This window comes from Microplitis mediator, chromosome 9 (genome assembly GCF_029852145.1).
Source record: "Microplitis mediator isolate UGA2020A chromosome 9, iyMicMedi2.1, whole genome shotgun sequence".
NCBI classification, from domain to species: domain Eukaryota; kingdom Metazoa; phylum Arthropoda; class Insecta; order Hymenoptera; family Braconidae; genus Microplitis; species Microplitis mediator.
Window position 1 is genome coordinate 2942716 of NC_079977.1, and position 22221 is coordinate 2964936.

General features: G+C 28.3%; 3 protein-coding genes across 3 annotated transcripts; 1 reads left to right on the forward strand and 2 right to left on the reverse strand.

Moving 5' to 3' along the window:
- The first annotated feature begins 2536 nt into the window (after positions 1 to 2536).
- Positions 2537 to 7634, forward strand: LOC130674531 (uronyl 2-sulfotransferase-like). The gene is made up of 6 exons (XM_057479882.1): positions 2537 to 2754; positions 2821 to 3033; positions 6153 to 6313; positions 6371 to 6433; positions 6525 to 6685; positions 7423 to 7634. The coding sequence occupies exons 1-6, from the start codon at positions 2638 to 2640 to the stop codon at positions 7566 to 7568; spliced, it is 861 nt and encodes a 286-aa protein (XP_057335865.1). The 5' UTR covers positions 2537 to 2637; the 3' UTR covers positions 7569 to 7634.
- On the reverse strand, positions 7529 to 13788 carry LOC130674529 (uncharacterized). The gene is made up of 11 exons (XM_057479881.1): positions 13579 to 13788; positions 12593 to 12685; positions 12295 to 12388; positions 12078 to 12210; positions 11882 to 12002; positions 10594 to 10745; positions 10480 to 10505; positions 8957 to 9077; positions 8510 to 8638; positions 8305 to 8434; positions 7529 to 7862 (listed from the first exon to the last, which is right to left on the reverse strand). The coding sequence occupies exons 1-11, from the start codon at positions 13780 to 13782 to the stop codon at positions 7785 to 7787; spliced, it is 1281 nt and encodes a 426-aa protein (XP_057335864.1). The 5' UTR covers positions 13783 to 13788; the 3' UTR covers positions 7529 to 7784.
- A 4557-nt stretch (positions 13789 to 18345) lies between these two features.
- LOC130674828 (39S ribosomal protein L16, mitochondrial) lies at positions 18346 to 22173 on the reverse strand. The gene is made up of 6 exons (XM_057480251.1): positions 21986 to 22173; positions 21739 to 21810; positions 19815 to 19972; positions 18894 to 19028; positions 18696 to 18806; positions 18346 to 18610 (listed from the first exon to the last, which is right to left on the reverse strand). The coding sequence occupies exons 1-6, from the start codon at positions 22023 to 22025 to the stop codon at positions 18395 to 18397; spliced, it is 732 nt and encodes a 243-aa protein (XP_057336234.1). The 5' UTR covers positions 22026 to 22173; the 3' UTR covers positions 18346 to 18394.
- Positions 22174 to 22221: the final 48 nt, after the last annotated feature.

Genomic DNA, 22221 nt, shown 5'->3' on the forward strand with positions numbered 1-22221 from the left:
CACATGAAATCTATATCACTCGACAAAAAAAAAAAAAAATTTACGCACTTACGTCTCTACATGGGTATTTTTCTACAGGAAACTTATGGTTCCTATAACTCGATATCATAAACAATTTGAATTTCAAATTGAATATTCGCGCGTAAAAAAATTTATATGTGAAAATTATATGCCACACATATGCGGTGATATTTATGTTGGCATATATGTCAATATATATCCCAAATATATATATATATTCGCACAAAAAAACAGTACGTCACATATATGTTACATATATTTTCCGCATATATATATTTACATATATATCATATTGGTATATATTTTTGAAAATAAATATTTTTCATACGAAAGACAGATTATAAAATTGTTCTAAAAAATTTTCAACAAAATTAATGATAATAATAAATAATTGTATTATTTACTACTTATACATTTAAAAATTTTTGAATACTTTTTTTTAAAAATTCATACTGGACAATTATATATAATAATAATTACTAATAATCATGTATTATTTACTTTGCTACACATATATTTATTATAAATAACTCTTCCGATACGACAATACAATAATGGTTTATAAATAGTGTAGATATAAAATATATATTATAATTATAATTATTATTTTATTAAGTTATATTGTCATACAATAAAATAAAAATATCATTGGATTACAATAAATAAAAAAATTTAATATCAATTATTTTTTATATGAATAATTATTGACTAAAAAAAATATCAATCAAAAATATATTTTTTAAAAAAAGTAAATACTGAATAATTTTTTTTTTTTTAAATATTTCAGTGAAAAAAAAAATTCGAAATTTGATCGCTTCGCTATTTTGAAATAAATATTTTTTGTAAGGAAAATAAAATTATTTTTAGATATATATGTATATATAACTAACAAACTGTAAATTTATGGAGTTATAAAAAAAAAAAAAAATGATTGTAAATCATTTGATATTTTTCGGATATTTTAATTGTAGAAGAAAAAATACGTGATAAAATAAACAATATTTTTAAATAAATAAATTCGTATTTTTTTATTACCTCTATAGAGTAGAGGTACCATTTGTGGCCACTGCACCATTTTTGGACATTTAATCCTTTATTTTAATTAATGAAAAAAGTGTAAAATAAAATTTTCATTTTAACAGTGGGATAGAAGTATTTTTAAATATATTCCAAAAATTGATTCTATTATTTGGTCTTTGACAAATTATTTTATTTTAGTTTTTCAAGTGTCTAAAACTGGCCCTAAAGTGACCAAAAACGGTACATCTACCCAATTTCTTAATGAAATTTTTTTCTGGCGTTCAGAAAATCTAAATTTTATTATTAAGGCCTGAAAAAAAGATGATTTTTGAGAATTTTTTTAAAGAAAACTACTGCATGGAATGTTTTCATGTTTTGAGGATATATTTGTGGATATATAATGAATACAAGATAAAATTGTTGGACCAAAAAATTCAAAATTCAACGAGTTATTCACAATCTCCCGCGGCTCCAAAAAAAGTCCTCCACTGCAGTGATAGCGACCTTCTTAGTACCGGAAATGAAAAAAACCAAAAAGTCTATTCAACTAGAAGGTAATTTCTGTACCATACCCTCGGGCTAAGAAAAAATTTGAAATTTCAAAAAATGGCGGGGTTTTTAAAAAAAATTTCAAATTTCGCGCGAAAATTTTACGATTTTTGGCCTGGCAAAATTACATTTGTGATTTGATCTTAAAACTGGAGGTTCATGGTACGACTCGAGTCATGAGTCTTCGAGTTATGACTGCGATTTTGAAAAATTCATTTTCGAAAACCGATAAGCGGCTACTCTTCATGGCTGCAACTCAAAAAAACTATTCAAGATATGCACAGGAAATTTTAATATCTTATTTTTTTGAAGCTATAGACTATCGAGGTATGCAATAAAAAATTTTTTACGGCCAATTCATACACAGAAAAAAAGGATTTCTTGGCAAAAAATTTTTACGCGTCTCAAGAAAATTTTTTGCAGTACGAATTGAAAACCAAAATTTTCTTGGGACGAAAAATAAATTTTCTGAGCTAATAAAAAACTTTTTGAGGCAAGAAAAAATCTTCTTGGGCCAAGAAATTTTTTTAATTAAGAAAATTTTTGTATTTCATAATAAAATTTTTTCTTGCGCCACGAAATCTTTTTCTAGAGTAGATTAAAAAAAAAATCTGTTACCCTAAAATACTTAAATGACAGTTTCTTTAATTATTATTCCGCTCATACTCATCAAATGCAACTTTCACTGCATTCTTAAATGGGATCTTACTTTTAATTAGACTATTAAAAAAATAAAAAATTACTTTTACTATTTCTCACTGCAGTAATAATAAAAAATATAAAACTAAACAGAACTGTCATCTTTATTAAGTTCTCAAATCTCTTTAAATAAAATAACAAAAAAAAAAAAAATTATACACAAAAGATTCCCACACGTTTTGCAATGATGTGGGGATCGTTTACTGACCCACTGACATTCTCTTCAGTATTACTGTGAACACAATACTCTTTACATGTAGCTCTCAATAATTTAACAAATGAAATTAATACTCATTTATTTATTTATTTATTTGTAATTTATCACATAAATTTTTGAAAAAAATATCTATGCGTCGCGTAAAAAGTTTGTTAATTATTTCAATTATTTTCACAGTATTATTACTCGTCTATAATATGAATCATCAGTTTATTAATGACATGAATTATTCAAATTATTACGCTCAGGTAAATAAATTTTTTTTTTGAATTAAATTTTTTTTTTTTTATTTTGAAATTTTCATTTTCTATTAGACAGTGCATAGAATGGTCACTCCGTCACTCGCTGAACTAGGAACTGATGGAATTTCTAAATTTAATGACCACGTTATTATGCTGACTAGAGTACCGGGTGCAGGTGCGGAAATATTAGTCTATATATTGCAACATTTATCAGGATATAATGCATTCAAACATATAAGAATACCTTCGGGAAATTATGATAAGATTCTCTCTCCATTACAACAGGTATATATTTAATATATATATATTTATTAAAAATATAAATGATAATAATGATAAAAAATTGAGAAATTTTATTTATGAAACTTTGAATTTAAATTGAGCGCGAAATTTTGAACTTAGGAAAAAAGTTGTGAGGAACTTTTTTGTAGGAAATTAAATTATTTATAAAAAAGTACTGATATATATTTGTCATATTTTTGATGGTTTAGTCAGAATTTTAATTTGAAGGCTGGAAAATATTTTTGGAGTCGCAGTTTTTTTGGAGGGAAAACTGGGGAGTTTAAAATCAAAATTCTGAGTTATTTTTTGAGAATATGACAAAAATGTAAAAGAGTGAATTTGTAGAGAATTAAATTTCCTGAAAAAAAGTATTCTTTAAATTTTTTTGTAGACTCAGTAGTTTATGAGCTATTGGAATTCAAACTTTTATTTGAATTATTTTTTAGGAATAATGTTTAAAATTTTGTCATTAAGATTTGATTATATATTTTGCAAAATTTTAAGTATATGTAATATATATAGAACAGTTGAGAGATGGCAGTAAGTGAAAGTTGTACGAAATTAATTAAAAATGATTTAATTATTACATAACAACTTTTTTTTTATAATTAAATTTAGTCGATGTTTTTGTTTTATATCAATTTTCTATGGGTTTTCTATCGATTTTCTATGACAGCAACTAGTTTTTGTTTTATATCAATTTTCTATGGGTTTTCTATCGATTTCCTATGACAGCAACAAATTTTTGTTTTATATCAATTTTCCATGGGTTTTCTATCGATTTTCTATGACAGCAACTAGTTTTTGTTTTATATCGATTTTCTATGGGTTTTCTATCGATTTTCTATGACAGCAACAAGTTTTTGTTTTACATCAATTTGCTATGGGTTTTCTATCGATTTTCTATGACAGCAACAAGTTTTTGTTTTACATCAATTTTCTATGGGTTTTCTATCGATTTTCTAGGACAGCAACAAGTTTGTGTTTTATATCAATTTTCTATGGGTTTTCTATCGATTTTCTAGGACAGCAACAAGTTTTTGTTCTATATCAATTTTCTATGGGTTTTCTATCGATTTTCTATGACAGCAACTAGTTTTTGTTTTATATCAATTTTCTATGGGTTTTCTATCGATTTCCTATGACAGCAACAAATTTTTGTTTTATATCAATTTTCCATGGGTTTTCTATCGATTTTCTATGACAGCAACTAGTTTTTGTTTTATATCGATTTTCTATGGGTTTTCTATCGATTTTCTATGACAGCAACAAGTTTTTGTTTTACATCAATTTTCTATGGGTTTTCTATCGATTTTCTATGACAGCAACAAGTTTTTGTTTTCTATCGATTTTCTATGGATTTTCTATCGATTTTCTAGGACAGCAACTAGTTTTTGTTTTATATCAATTTTCTATGGGTTTTCTATCGATTTTCTAGGACAGCAACAAGTTTGTGTTTTATACCAATTTTCTATGGGTTTTCTATCGGTTTTCTATGACAGCAACAAGTTTTTGTTTTCTATCAATTTTCTATGGATTTTCTATCGATTTTCTATGACAACAACAAGTTTTTGTTTTATATCAATTTTCTATGGGTTTTCTATCGATTTTCTAGGACAGCAACAAGTTTGTGTTTTATATCAATTTTCTATGGGTTTTCTATCAATTTTCTAGGACAGCAACAAGTTTGTGTTTTATATCAATTTTCTATGGGTTTTCTATCGATTTTCTATGACAGCAACTAGTTTTTGTTTTATATCAATTTTCTATGGGTTTTCTATCGATTTCCTATGACAGCAACAAGTTTTTGTTTTATATCAATTTTCCATGGGTTTTCTATCGATTTTCTATGACAGCAACTAGTTTTTGTTTTATATCGATTTTCTATGGGTTTTCTATCGATTTTCTATGACAGCAACAAGTTTTTGTTTTACATCAATTTGCTATGGGTTTTCTATCGATTTTCTATGACAGCAACAAGTTTTTGTTTTACATCAATTTTCTATGGGTTTTCTATCGATTTTCTAGGACAGCAACAAGTTTGTGTTTTATATCAATTTTCTATGGGTTTTCTATCAATTTTCTAGGACAGCAACAAGTTTGTGTTTTATATCAATTTTCTATGGGTTTTCTATCGATTTTCTATGACAGCAACTAGTTTTTGTTTTATATCAATTTTCTATGGGTTTTCTATCGATTTTCTATGACAGCAACTAGTTTTTGTTTTATATCAATTTTCTATGGGTTTTCTATCGATTTTCTATGACAGCAACAAGTTTTTGTTTTACATCAATTTGCTATGGGTTTTCTATCGATTTTCTATGACAGCAACAAGTTTTTGTTTTACATCAATTTTCTATGGGTTTTCTATCGATTTTCTAGGACAGCAACAAGTTTGTGTTTTATATCAATTTTCTATGGGTTTTCTATCGATTTTCTAGGACAGCAACAAGTTTGTGTTTTATATCAATTTTCTATGGGTTTTCTATCGATTTTCTATGACAGCAACTAGTTTTTGTTTTATATCGATTTTCTATGGGTTTTCTATCGATTTTCTATGACAGCAACTAGTTTTTGTTTTATATCAATTTTCTATGGGTTTTCTATCGATTTTCTATGACAGCAACTAGTTTTTGTTTTATATCAATTTTCTATGGGTTTTCTATCGATTTTCTATGACAGCAACAAGTTTTTGTTTTATATCAATTTTCTATGGGTTTTCTATCGATTTTCTATGACAGCAACAAGTTTGTGTTTTATATCAATTTTCTATGGGTTTTCTATCAATTTTCTAGGACAGCAACAAGTTTGTGTTTTATATCAATTTTCTATGGGTTTTCTATCGATTTTCTATGACAGCAACTAGTTTTTGTTTTATATCAATTTTCTATGGGTTTTCTATCGATTTTCTATGACAGCAACTAGTTTTTGTTTTATATCAATTTTCTATGGATTTTCTATCGATTTTCTATGACAGCAACAAGTTTTTGTTTTATATCAATTTCCTATGGGTTTTCTATCGATTTTCTATGACATTAATTATTTTAGCAAAAGGAAATTCACTAAAAATAATTGTCTATATTTATATATATGTACATATATATACATATTTATTATTATAGGAATTTCTTGTCGAAGACATAACAGATATAATAAAACAAGAAGCGATTCCATTAAGTTTTGACGGGAATATTAGATTTTTGAATTTTTCAAAATTTGGCCGCCAAACTCCGTCGTTTATTTCAATCGTCCGAGATCCGCGGGATATTTATTTATCAAACAGGTAATTGCTACTGTTAATTATCACTTACATAATTAATAATGTCAAATATTTAAACAGAAATAAATCGGCAATTTATGACGGAGGAATTTCATATTTTTGTGGACAAAATCCGCGCTGCGCGTATGTAATAAAAATAAATAATAATGATAGTAAAGATTTATTACTATGGTTGTATAAAGGTAATATATTAATGGAAATAATTAATTTTTAGTGTTAAAAATAGATGGTCATTAGAGAATGCAAAGAAAAATGTCATGCAATGGTATTCCGTAATAGGAATTTTGGAAAACATGGAAGAAACTCTGAATGTTTTAACGAAAAAATTTCATTATTTTTTTAATGGAGCTTCTGATATTTATATCAAAAAATTCCGTAAGTATTTTTCTTTTTTTTGATAAATACAATATAATGCAAAATTAATATCATTATTGTTATTACCCTAGCAGATTCAAATTACGGTAAATTACCGTAATTTACTGCAAAGTTGCCGCATTTTACGGTAACTTGCGGCAAACTACTGTCGAATACGGTGAATCCCGGTAAAGTACGGCAATTCATGGTAAAAAGTATAGGAATTTACGGCAATATACCGCAATTTGTGGCACTTTTACCGTAACTCAGTGAAATACTTCACTTTAGGGTAAAATACCGTAATTCTGTAGTAAATTTCTATTTTTACGGTGAAATACTGTAATATTGTCACAAATTCACAGTAATATACCGCTTTTACTTAAAATACCGCAGGATTTCTGCAAATTTACGGTAGATTCACCCTGCCTTAACCGGAAAATGCCGTAATTTACGGTAATTTTCCGCAATTTGTGGCATTTTTACCGTAAAACGGTTTAAAATTTCACTTTACGGTAAAATACCGTAATTCTGTAGTAAATTTCTACTTTTACGATGATATACTGTAATATTACTGCAAATTTGTAGTAATATACCGCACTTTTACCGTAAAATACCGCAAGATTTCCGCAAATTTACGGTGGATTTACCGCAAGTTTACTGTAAAATACCGTAATTATTCCGAAGACCGTAAATTACTATAATTTACCGTAAATCAGATTTGCCAGGGTATTATTATTATTATTGTTATTTTTATGCAGGATTAAAAAAAATGCTGAGAAATAATAAAATTAAACGAAATTTATTAATAAAAAAAAAAATTGAAAAAACATTTGAAAGAGAAATAGAATTTTATTTATGGTTGAAATCACGTTTACTCAATCAAGCAGATGAATTAATTAATTAATTAATTGATTAAAATTTTTGCTTTTAATTATTTATAAGAAATGTATATAGTTAATGGATATGTAATAATATATAAAATATGTAAGCGCAAACTCAAATAAATTGATAGTTCTTGAAAAGTATTTATATTTTATGAATATTTAAATATATTATTCTATGAGTCTATAATTATTTTTTTTTACACACTTTTCGAGGGGCAGAAAACTAAGATAATATTTCAAGGTATGCAAGAACACATCACTTTTTTTGTCTGCATTCCATGTGAGACATTTAGTGATATATCCATCGGTTTGTTCTGTAATTCAGTAAAAAGTTACTTGTAATACACAAAAAATTGACAGTAAGTTTTTAAATTTTGTAATACAGGAAAATGGCGGGAAAAACCAGAGTGGACCGACTCCAAAATTTTGTAAAAAATTCCCAAAATTTCTTTTAAATAAATTAGTTTAATTTTCAAATTTTTTTTTCAGGAATTTTCCAGTGAACTCAATACTGTAGCTCACAAAAAATACATACAGTATTTTCATCGCCATTTAAATTTAATTAATCATTTTTTTTTTAATTACTTTTATTTCGAGGCCGGTCCCTTTTGCCCACCGAAAAAAAAAATTCCTTTCAATGGCAACTGGAAATTCGGTTTAATTTTTCAAATGTCTGTCAAAAATAGATCTCCGTATTTTTCCCGCCTTCCCTAATATCTACTTGATATATTTTCCTAAATTTAAGTAAATACATACATTTGGACTGTATTCAGGCTGCTCATAAAGCTTGAGCCCAATTGACATCCGAAGTCGATCATCCTTCGGGTCTGTTATATCCAACGATAAATCCGGTTTATGTTTGTTGTAATAAGAGCAGTCATGTTTACTAAAAAAATAATATTGTAACAAAGTATGAACTTATTTAAAATGTTTTGTTTTTTTTTTTAAATTATGTTATTACATAAAATATTTTGACATTTGGTCTACCGAACAATAAGTCCACAGCAATGGCGGCGAGAGTACATATCTTGCTTGTGAGTGGGATATTTCAGGACATGCCTCATCTTTTTTATTGAAATTGGTGCCATACCTTGTAACGTTTTTCATATTAATATTCGCTCTAAAAAATTTATTTTTTAAATTCTCCTATTGAAATTTTTTAACAAAAATACAAATTTTCGTTTACTGTAATATTTAAAAGAGGGCGGGGGGTATAAGAGCCTTTGGGTTACGAATGTCAGTAATCGACGGCCATTTTACCCCATGTTGAAAACGGGGCCCCAAAATTGCTAGTGTTTTTATTTGAAAAAAAAAAAAAAAAAAAAAAAAAAAAAAAAATTGAAATTTCAATTGGAGGAATTTAAAAACTTATTGACTGTTGAATTTAATTAGTGATGGATATAATTACAGGACAGCTAAATATTGGAGATGCAGGATATGATAGGTTTGATAATCTCCATGAATGGTTCCAAATAATTTATAACAAACTGGACTGACTTCACAAGCCCGTGGAATTGTTGGATAAGAAACTAAACAATAATTAAAAATTTTTTTAATTAGTTAAATATAACCGAAGACATTATTTCCCTAGCGGATCCAAATCACGGTAAATTGCGGTATTTTACCATAATCTGCTGTAATTTACCGTAATTTACGGTAAAGTGCCGCAAATTGCCGTAACTTGCGGTAAAATACCGTGAATTACCGTAGATCACGATAAAATACCGCAATTTACCGTAGATTACGATAGAATGCCGTAATTTACCACGAACTGCTGTAAATTGCTATAATTTGCGTTAAATTGCGACGTTTTGTTATAATCTGCAGTAAATTGCCGTAATTTACGATAAAATACCGTAAATTGCCGTAGATTACGATAGAATGCCGTAATTTACCACGAACTGCTGTAAATTGCCGTAATTTGCGTTAAATTGCGACGGTTTGTTATAATCTGCAGTAAATTGCCGTAATTTACGATAAAATACCGTAAATTGCCGTAGATTACGATAGAATGCCGTAATTTACCACGAACTGCTGTAAATTGCCATAATTTGCGTTAAATTGCGACGGTTTGTTATAATCTACAGTAAATTGCCGTAATTTACGATAAAATACCGTAAATTGCCGTAATTTACCACGAACTGCTGTCAAGTGCCGTAATTTGCGTTAAATTGCGACGGTTTGTTATAATCTGCCGTAAATTGCCGTAATTTACGATAAAATACCGTAAATTGCCGTAATTTACCACGAACTGCTGTCAATTGCCGTAATTTGGGGTAAATTGCGACGGTTTGTTATAATCTGCAGTGAATTGCCGTAATTTACCACGAACTGCTGTCAATTGCCGTAATTTGGGGTAAATTGCGACGGTTTGTTATAATCTGCCGTAAATTGCCGTAATTTACGATAAAATACCGTAAATTGCCGTAGATTACGACCAAATGCCAGAATTTACCTAAAGTCCGGCAATTGCGACATTTTACCGCAATTTGCAGTAATTTACGGTAAAGTGCCGCGAATTGCCGCAATTTACGGTAAAATACAGTGAATTACCGTAGATCGCGATAAAATACCGAAATTTACCGCGAACTGCTGTAAATTACCGAAATTTGCGGTTAATTGCGATATTGTTCTTACTCTGTGGTTATTTGCGGTAGAGTGCCGCGAATTGCCGTAATTTAAGTAAAATACCGTCATTTGCCACAAACTACGGTAAATTACCGTAAATTTCGATAATTCTGCTGGGTACCATAAATTACTGTAATTCGGATCCACTAGGGTTAGTAATAAAACAATATGCAATTTCTTCACAATAAATTATTTAAAGTTACTCCTTTTTTTTTTTTCGTTTTTTTACTTATATAATTTTCAAATTTATTATTCTAAAAAAAAAATTTTATACTTTCACTATTGAATGCTTAGTAAACTTACATCCTATCAGCCCGCCTATAAATGATCTAAAAATGAAAATACTATTAAATATTGATATTTATATATATCTATATATATTTGTAATAAATTTTATATGTACACAAGTATACTTACCCAAATTGAAAAAATATATTATCATGCAGCTCTAAATGAAAATAATCTTTATTTTCGATCAAAAATTTCGTTAAACTTTTTTTCAGAGTTACATGAGTTATAAATTCCAAATCTAGTTCTCTATCTCCTTGATATAAAATTGGTTTGTTAATCTAATTAATAAAAAAAAAAAAAAAAATAGTAGATTACACACCATGGGAGAAAAGTAGGACATTCTAACCCGAGTGTGTAATTGCCTACCGGAGCCGAAGGCGAGGATGATAAACACGCGGATTGGGACGTCCTACCTTCCTCCATGTGTATACTATTTTTCACCAGATCTACGCCCAAAATTTTTATCATTCCGTTTCTCATAAAAAAATATGACTTTTCCTGAATTTTTTTCGAAAACGCAGGCCTAATTATCGGTCTTGTTCACTACTTGCGTCTTATGTCGGTCACTTTTTGATTAAGGGGGATAGCCACTGTGAAATTTCAAAAAAAAAATTTTTTTTTTTATTAAATCAAAGTTTATATGTTCAAAAATATGTATCTAGAGTTTTATACGAAAATTCCGAATATTTTTCAAGTTATAGTCATTTTTGTGACAGCGCGTCAACTGACCGTTGCATCGACTAAAAACTTTAAATGCATTTTTCTCAAAACTACTTTTTTTGAACTGGTGGCATCTGTAATTTGCATAAATATCAACCGATTCGCAACTTTTTTTTTGCCGTATTCGTCTATTCAGTAGCTAAAGTTGCACGAAGAGGATTTTGCAAATTTTGATTTTTAAGATTTTTTAGGGCTGTTTGAATCCAAAAAAATGAGAAAAAATAACGAAAAAATTTTTAATATGTCGCCATTTTTTTTCAAATCTAAATTTTCAAAATCCCCTACGTGGAACGATAACCACATGCATACAAATAACAACGCCGTTTGGTTTTTTTGTTTCTGATAATCCGTTTTTGAGTTAGAGATGACACCGTGGTGGGGGAAATTTTTTTGTTGCTCCACAAAAATGCTTATAACTTTGTAACAACATGATATTTTTTAATGAAAATTTAGGTGAATTATCTTCAATGTATACTTTAGAAAACAAAAAAAAACCGATCCCCAAATTCCTTTATTATTCCAGTCAAAAAAAATTTCCAAAAATCACCTATTTTTTCGATCCTCACAGTGGCTATCCCCCTTAACAAAAAAAATTTTTTTTTGGCTTGATACTTTTTACCTGAATTATCCCTTAGCCAGGGCAGGAATCAAAATTTTAGGCGTAGATATGGTGAGAAATATTTTGAATCCTTACATCTGGAAGAAGTATTCCTTTGATAGTTAATTTTATTTGCGGCAGTGTAAAATTTCCAAAAAACATGTCTAAATGATTGTGGAACATCAATATAATCCTCATCAATTCGCCCCGAGGTTTACTGGATTAAAAAAAAAACTTACTTAAGATGTTTCTTTAAATTTGTGATTAATAACTGCAATATTGTTTTAATTACTTATCTATGGAACTTGGGTGTACTATAAGAAATAGTTGAGAGTTAACTATTTGTAATTTCGGCGAAAATAAATTGTAAGGCATTATCGAAAGATCGACCGGAGTATCCCACTTCCGGTAGTACGTCTGTTGATCTGTAAAAATCTCATCGTTTTATAAATATTATAATGAAAAAAATTTATATAAACAATCATTGAATATTTTGGATATATTGATACCAGGTCGAATTAATTTAGCATATACATATTTATTTTGGTCGTTGAAAACTTCTGCTGGGAAACGTCGAAGTACATAGGGGCCAATATTTCCTTCCTAAAATTTTATTAATAAATATATATGATATGTATATATAATTAATGTTTTGAAATACGGCATCTTAACTGCCCTCTATAGGCACTTTTTAGCGTACTTTTAAAATGATTTTACAAAAATTAATTGTACTAGATCTATATAGTAGTTATATTATTTTGGTAAAGTAATATTCTATAAATTTATATGTAATATTTGATATCTCACCAAACTTATATAATAATTATTAAAAAATACAATCAGCGATCCTGATTTTTGATAATTGTGATAAAATCTAAATCCACCGATTTCTGGAACATACTAATTTATAAAATTATATAAGACCGGGCATCCCTATCCAAAAGTTCGCATAGAATCCACTAGAATGAGTCAAAAGCCGCTTAAAAACTAACACAAGTCTGTAGGATTCTATGCAGCTTTTGACCCATTCTAGGGGATTCTATGGGAACTTTTGGAAAAAAAATGGCGGTTGATATTTCCAGATTAAAAGAAAAATTCATGTGGGTAGTATTTTATTAATGATGGGGAATTCGGTCATGGTTATCGTTAATGGACTCTCAAGATTGGATACCCGTGTAAATAAAATTTGTACCAAAAATTTTCGACTAATTTTGAGGATCGTTTTGCTGAATTTTTTAAGCAATAATACGATGAAAATTTTGATGGTTTAAAAAATATTGAAAAAAAAAGACTGAAGTAAATTATGAACTTTTTTTGACTAAGAATTTTTTAAGAACGAGATCTGGAGATTGAAAATTTTCTTTTGAATTTTTCAGTTCAAAAAATGATCAATTCAGAATTTTCTTAAATTTTGAAGTTTATAATTATGGAATTTTTTGGAAAAATTTTTTTAACCTTTTTTACTCGAGTATCGTTGCAAAGTGGGGGTATAATGGACACTTAAAAAATTTAGTGAAAAAAAGGTGTATTTTGTATGACTGGAGTTAACAGACAATTATTTTTGGATTTTTATTTTCAACAAGACGATTACAAAAAAAAAAAAAAAAAAATGCACATGTAGAAAATTTAAAAAACTATAAGTGCAATTTTTTTGAATATTTTTTTTTTCGATTTGTGGATTTAAAACAAATCGGAAAATTTCTAATTGTCTGCTAACTTCAGAATCACGTACGTATTTTGTTGTAGATCATCAGTATCTTACATATTTATTTTTTATAACAAATATAAAATACCTCTTCAATAGTTGTTTTAATGAATTTATAGTCATCAACAATTTTCGAACCCAACATTTTTTTTAACGAATGAATGTTCGTTAAATAAACTGGAGTTTCACCATTGGCTAAAAATCCTTCAGTTTTTGAAAAATTTAATGATTCTATTATTGCGTCATTGAGTATTATGGACAGGCGAAATTTTTTTCTATTTAACTCGTCCATTTTTATCGTCACAATCTTACATTCAATGACTTGAAGTAAAGGTAAAAAAAATAAAAAAATTTTTAATCTTTTACAATAAAATAATTTTTTTTAATATGAAAATAAATAAAATTTACCTGAGACATTAGCAGATAAATAAAATGCCGTGCGAAATAATTTGGCGCAGTCTCTTAACGCGTTGATGATAATTGCATTTGAAATAAAATAAAATATATATATAGCAAATGACAATTTCATCATTATCGATTTATCGAAAAAATTTCAATTTTATTCTTATGATTTTTAATTAATAAATTTTTTTTTTAACTCCAATACTTAAATATTTTTTTTTAAACTCTTGTAAATATTAATTATCTTGAAAAATGTATGAAATAATTATATATTAAATGTATCAGAGCAAACTTTTACTTCCATAAACACATGGACATGGTAATTATTTTTTTAATTACTTTATATTAATTTATAATAATAAAATTTAAATTTAACACAAGCAAATAATATAATTTTAAGTTAAATAATTTTATTTTAATACCCAACTAAAACTCCGAGTTATAAGTTAATTACAAATGATTTTTGACAGAGCGGCGTGTGACAGGTATGTAGGATTTAAAATTAAAATCTAGTGTTTTATTGTAATCTACATGTCGTTCACGGTATAGTAAAATTACAAAAACACTCGGTTGGTTATTAAATACCAGAGAACGTGATCGAGAAATATTATTGTAAGGTTTTATTTTATAACAGCCTTGCTTTGAATTTAAATTTACATTACGGTCAATGGATATGCTTAGGGGTAAAAAAAAAATTCATTTTTTATTTGATAAATTTATTAAAGGGATTTTATAAATTTGATAATTAAGTACAGATATATATTTCACTGATCTTCATACTATTTTATAGATAGTTAGTACACAGATCAGTGGATGATAGGCAGCAGTAGCAGAGTAGTTCGGTGATCGCCACTAGATGGCGCCTACCCTTTTGTAATGTCCCTGGTAAGAAATTTAGTTTAGAAGTATTATATTCCAAACTTGAACACAAACTTGGGTCGCACATTCGTCTATTGTGCGACCGATGAAACATTACTTATATTGATCATAAGAGTATATATTAAATTAGACTATGAAAAAATGGATTTTAAGGTTTCATTGAATAAATTTTGTCACAATTTATAATAAGTACGTTTCGACTTCGTTATTTTATGATTTTCGCAGATAATGAAATTGAAAATGAAATTTTAAGTTAATCTGCGAATAATCTAACATAATTTTAACTTAATCTGCGAATTGTTGATTGCCTGATTCCTCTGGCTGAGCTTCCTTTGGAAACTCATTAAATTTTGTATGTTTGGGATTCCCCCGTTCCCGACAAGGATTTTATTTAATGCGATCAAATTTAATCTCATGCTGGTACTGCATCGGTATTGATTCGTTCCATCATCACCATTGTTCCATTTTTGTACCAAGTCAAAGAAACAGCCGTCTTTGAGCTCCCTTCGAAAACTTATTAAATTTTCATACTTGGAGATGTGTTCTAATAAATGCATCATTAATTGGTTATATTTACAATTGTCATTTAAAGAACGTTATGGAAAAATTGCGGTTATGAGAGCTGAAATAACTAAATGAGGCTCTAGTACGGCGGGTAGATGTTATAAAAAAAAGTTAATAATTTCAGTGCTATTCCTGTGGTTTAAAGGACTAGCAGCACAAACAATCAAAAAGATATTCTTAAATTCAGTCCTGCCACTAATTCTGTCAGCCAAGGGTTGAAAAAAATTTTTCATCATAAGGCCATTGTAGCCGTTGTGTATCATGTTTGTGAAGCAACAAATTCGTCGTGATAAATTGAGAATTGAGTTTTAACTTCAAAGTTTTAACTCAAATTTTTTTTTTTTGATCGGTCGTTTTAAACATGGAATCTCTAAATTAAATATTTTCTACTCTTTAAGGGGGATCACTAGTGTGAAATTTAAAAAAATAATTTTTTTTTTTGCATGTTTCGATAATTTATTGCCTGCGTGCACAAAAATACTAATACTATTAAATCATCAGTGTAAGAGGTAAACATGCATAATGACAGCGCTACCAAAAAAGCGGACTGGAACTTTTCGTAGACCATACGTATTCACAATACACATTTATTTCTATAGTAGTATACGTAAGCCCACGTAGCCAATAGCTTCAAAAATAACATAATAAATTTCCAGTCCATATCTCGAACAGCTTTTTTGAGTAACAGCCATCAGAAGATCAGCCGCTTATCGGTTTTCGAAAATGCATTTTTCAAAAGCGCAGTCATAACTCGAAGACAAATCATCTGATATATTTGATTTGAATTGCAGCTTCTTTTATAAATGTTTCTACGTACCATGAACCTCCAGTTTTCCAATCGAATCAAAAATGTAATTTTGGCAGTGTTACGTTCTGGCTTCAATTATATTTAAATATAAATTTTAGAATTCTTTTTGGCAATATATAATAAAACTTTGGTCACTTTGATGAAGAAAAATTCTTCAACGGAGTAAGTAAAAAAGATAAGTGATTTCCGCGAACACCGTCGTGGCCCGTAGTCTAAACTCATGACGAGGCATCAGACCCGGGCCTCGAAGACGTTCTCTAGGGTAACCTGAGATGCGACGTTGGATGATTTATAATTTTATAATTTTTTGTACTGGATCTTCGGAGACAGAACAGTCAGCCGACGAAAATCTAAGGCCCCGGATCTCTGTCCGGGGACCGACTGACTTTAAATTTAATGTTTTATTTAAGAATATATTTAAATTCATTCTAACCCTGGTGAAAATTTTTCGGACATTTGTCCGAAAAAGTCTTTAGAACTCTAGAACTGAGTTTTTCAGACAGAAGTCCGAAAAATTTTCACCAAGGAAATGTTGTATTATTTAAATTTAAACCCTTCAAACAAAATTTAAAAACTATGAGAGTCGTACAGTGACATCACACACGGAGAAAAATGTTGGCTCAAAACCTAACAATTTTTATTATGCTGTCGACCAAACTTGAAACAGGAAGTGAAGCATCCAAAAATTTATTATGCTCTTATAAAAAATTATTATGTCGCATCACAATTTTTATAATGTATGAAAGTAATTGTTATTAAAGCTTATCGATAAGTTTCTCGCGCGTAGTAAGTGTTGTGATACAGCATAATAATTTTTCGTGTGAGCACAATCATTTTTTGGATGCTTCTTTTCCTGTTTCAAATTTGGTCGACAGCATAATAAAAATTGGTAAGTTTCGAACCAGCATTTTTCTCCGTGCAGGAGGTCTATAGATTTTCCAAAGATGTCTACCTGGGAAATATTTAATTCAATAATAAATATTAAAAATCATCAAATTTTCGCGCGAAATTTGAAATTTTTTTTTAAAATCCCGCCATTTTTTCAAATTTCAAATTTTTTCTTATCCCGAGGGTAATGGTACAAAAAATACCTTCTAGTTTAATAAGCTTTTTAGTTTTTTTTTTTTTCATGCATTGCGAAGGTCGCTATCATTACAGCAGTGGGGGGATTTTTTTGGAGCCTCGGGAGATTGTGAATAACTCGCTGAATTTTGAATTTTTTGGTCCAAAAATTTTATCTTATATTCATTATATATCCACAAATATATCCTTAAAACATTTCAACATTCCATGCAGTAGTTTTCTTTAAAAAAATTCCCAAAAATCTTTTAACTTCCCGCTAAGAAAATTGTAAATTTTCAAAAATTCGGGAAGTTATTGGTTTCGGTCCGATTTACGAAAATCGAATTTCCATCAGATGTCGACGTTTCGAGGTCCTAGGAAGCTATCCTGACTAATTTCACGATGATGTCCGAGTGTATGTATGTGTGTACGTACGTACGTATGTATGTATGTAAATATTCATAACTCTTGAACGGATGAACCGATTTTGATCGTTGAGGTGTCATTCGACGCGGCTTGTTAATGTCTTGAGGCCGTAGAAATTTGAACTTAATCGGTAGGGTGCGTTCAGAGATATTTCAAAAATAAAATTTTTTTAAAAATGTTTTATTTGGATAACTTCCAATTTGCTCGATGGATTGATTCCAAAATCTAATCAGCTCTAAAACTCTATAAGCCGCGTCGAATGCCACCTCAACCATCAAAATCGGTTTATTCGTTCAAGAGAAACCGTTGACGAAAGAATTCAAAAAAAATTTTTTCCTTGGTTTTTTTGAAATTTCTCAAAAACGGCTGAATAAATCAATTTCAAAATTCGACCAGCTTTAGAACTTGATAAAACGCGTCGATTGCCACCTCAACCATCAAAATCGATTAATTCGTTCGCGAGATATCGTGGAAGAAAGAAATGCTAAAAAATGGTTTTTTACAAAACAATGGCATACAAAAGTATTTGCGAGCTCGAAGAGCTCGAAAATATATTCACAATAATGTTTTCGAGCTCAGCGAGCTCGAAAACAGCGGGAAGTTTTGGGGCTGGCCCGCAGGGTCAACTGACAGACCGATTTTTTTTTCAGGCGATCACTCTAGTGGTCCCTCTAAATTAAAATAAAAAAACAAATAAATGACACAACTACCAGTTCCGAAGAAAATCAATTTTTTATTTAATACATTAAAAAACAATAACAATTTATATATGTTTGTTAAACCATAATTTATCAGATGGACTTATCCAATTATGACAACCCCCTAAATTATTTTGAATAATATATTTCCAGGTCCAAGGATTCAAATTCGCTGCTTCAAGAGTCTCCTCTTTGATTCGCTCTTCCTCCATCATCTCATAAGTCACAGCCTTGGCGTCAAATGGCATCTTCATGGCAACATTCTCCATAACTTTTTTAATCTACAAACCAAAAAAGTTACAAACAAATCTTTAACTCTCCGTGAAATTAATTAATAAACTAAACAAATAATTAAATAAAAAATACCTGAAAGTATTCAACATCACCACCAACTTCAAGAATTATCCTCCCAGCCTTTACTGGAGTTGCGTAGTGATCAATGTGTCCTTTACCACCTCCCATTTTTTGACCTTGTCCCTGTAAATTTAAACCAACAATCAGTTAAAAAAAATATGTAAATAATTCCATAATTAGTCACTTGATTTAATGATAAAACGAATTTACTTTTTTGGTCATGGGTTGCCAAGGCGCGTCGACTCTCCAGATAGCAAATAATTTATCAAACTCCTTAAATCGTCTTGCAAAAGTCATACGCGCCACTTCAAAATGTTCGTACTTCAATCTCCCGCCTTTTAATGCCTAAATAATTAGTAAAAAAAAAAAAAATTATTGTATTTTTAGTGTCACTAGATGACGATCTGCGTCTTGTACCAATTGACAGATTGAGTGATTTAATTTATGGATATTGTGAATTAAAAATTTTTAATTATTTTAATCTTTAAAACTGTGGAATTACAAAAACTGATGATACGGAAGTTAAACGACGGCTTATAATTTATGGATTTTTTTCAAAAGGATTAATTATGAAAAAAAAAAACATTTTGAAAAATTGCACCTATAGTTTTTTTGATGTTCTACAGGTGCATTTTTTTTATTCATTTTTTTTTCATTGATTTGTTGAAAAAAATGTCCAAAAATTTTTAATTATCTACTAATTTCAGGATCATAAAATGAACGTGAATTTGGAAATTAAAAAAATTTCTGAACAAATAAATGAAATGTAAAAATAATGAAAATTAAAAAATTCGTACTTCGATAATTGAAAAATTAATAGGCGCATTTTTTTAAATTTCATTATTTTAATAAATTTATCATGATTCTGAAATTGATAGACGATCAAAATTTTAGGATTTTTTTTAAAACACTTAAAGTACAAAAAAAAAAAATATGCACACTTAGAAAATTTTGAAAACTAAAGGCGCAATTTTTTTTTTTATGATCTATTGTTTTGAAAAATAATCCAAAGATAATTAGACCTCAGCTGACTTCAGTATCAGTTTATTTCAAATTTATGAACTGTCTCATATCTGGTACATTTACACACATGATCATAAAAACTATTGATTAAATAAATAATTAACTTACAACAATACCGTATTGTTTATGAATAAGAGAAGTATGTATGGGTTCAGGTCCTCTCATAAGACGTGTTTTTCTTTGCATCTTGAATGGTCTTATAGATGGTGGGTATTGTGGCACCTTGTCCATTATCTTTAGTTTCATTCTTTCAGGATATTCAATATCTATAATTATTAATAATTAAAAATACATTAATAATAATTGGTAATCTATATCATTAACAGAATAAGAAAAATTTAGTGCCCGCCATATCTATATGATAGAATTAGTTATCGTTATTGAAATTGGTATCATTAGATAGGTCTTGACTTGAATTTGTGCCTTTTCATACTTTAAACTCTTTTTAATTGCCAAATATTGAGATAAATAGATTTATCTATATCATTCGAATTATATTTAAATTACGCGAGAAAAAAGACGATTCACAGTTATTTCGCAATTAACTGAAAATTTAATATAATTAATTTTAATCAACAAAATTTAGATTATTTAAGAATATTTTCAGTTAATTGCAAATAACATACGACTTAAGTGAAATATCGAAAATTTTCTCTGAGATATGTTGTAGGAAATAAAATGCTCTACAAAAAATGTCCTCTAAAATTTTCCGATAAAGTTGATGGTTGCGTCAAAAAATTTAAAAATGTAGAAATTTATCGTCAATCTAACTTTAACTTTGAATAACTTTTGAAGAAATAAAAATATCGAAAAATTATAAGAGACCTTTTTTATAGAGCGTCAAATTTCTCATAAGAATATGTCTTGAACATTGAAAAGTATTGGTCCCACCGTGAGCTACAAAATTCCAAAGCTTAAAAAATAAATGTTCCCATGTTATTTAAACGGGAAATAGAAAATTGCGATGCGGCAGTTGTTTATATTAATATTAAGAGCTCAAACTTTCACAGTATTTTTTTTTCGTCATTTCCAAAAATGTTTTCGATATAATGAAGAAAAAAAAAATTAGTCGATTTTTTTGAATCAGTCTATTGTACATATAACTACATATAATCCCTATAGAGGCAAATTATTGTCTGTACATAGGGTAGGGAAAAGGAGATAGGCTAAATGCCTAGTGATATATAAATTTTTTATTACTAATTGAGTCACTCTCTCATGAGTCTTAAAGGATAAATTACAATTTAATTTTTGATTTAATTTACATTTGGCTTTGAGTATCTTAAGCCTTATTTCATTTTGTATTCAGTAACTAAGATTGTATTATTTCAGAAAATTAGTACATTCTGTGTATTTGCTAACCATTTTTTTATTTCAACGTTGTTCGTTTTATTGATTTTCGACAATTCTTTATATTGAGTTGGTAAAAGATCAAAAGAAAACAAAAATTTATTTAGAACTAGAAAACATTAGTTGCCCTGAGTAAACAACTGAATTCGACCGAATTAAAAATTTTAATTCTGTTATATTCTGTCGAATTCTGCAAAACAGAATTCAACTGAATTGAAAATTTGAATTTGAATTAAACAGAATAAAACCGATTTAAAAATTTCAAATTCGTTTTAATTCACTTTAATTCAGATTCAGAACCAGAAATTGGAGAATTATTTTCGAATTAATCAGAATTAAACCGAATAGAATTATTTTAATTCGTTTTAATTTGGACAAATTCGGGTTTTCCTGCCGAATTAGACAGAATTGATTTTTAAGTTAGGGGCCGAATTAACAGAAATTATCTGAATTAAATAGAATTAAAAATTTAATTCTGTTTAATTCGATCGAATTCAGTTGTTTAATCAAAGTGGTGCAAGGAATTATTTCTTGACCAAAAAGATATTTTCTCGCCCCAAGACAATTTTTGTATTTAATTGATAATGCATAAAATTTCTTGGTGCAAATTAAAATTTTTTATTTCGAATCGTTTTAAATCGCTTTTTTTAATCAGGGTAATTATTAATTAAAAATAAAATACCTCTCTTTTTAGGTGGCGGAGGAAAATTTTTCAATCCGGCTGATTGATTCATCATGGCAGCTAATTTTTCAGCTTGAATAAATAATAAAAAATATTAATTAATTAGCTCACATATAATTCAATTTGAAATCATTATAAAAATGCCCTAGATCTGATAATTATTTTTGCATTTAAAAATAAACCATAATTTAAAATTTAATTTGTTTACTTTCATAAATATAACCTATAAAATATATGATAATTTTACCTGATAATAATGAACGTTGATTTAATTTTAATAAAAACATTTTAGTAGTTGATTATTAATTAATTATTTAAATTTGAATCCTGCCGCAATTATTAATAATTAATTAATTAATTGATTAATAATTTCTTAAACTCTGCCATAAAACTATGCTCGTTTTCTTTAAGAAAAAAATAATTGTATAGTAAAAATAGTTGGATTTCCTACCACTAGATGGTATGACTCAATTTGTCAGTTCG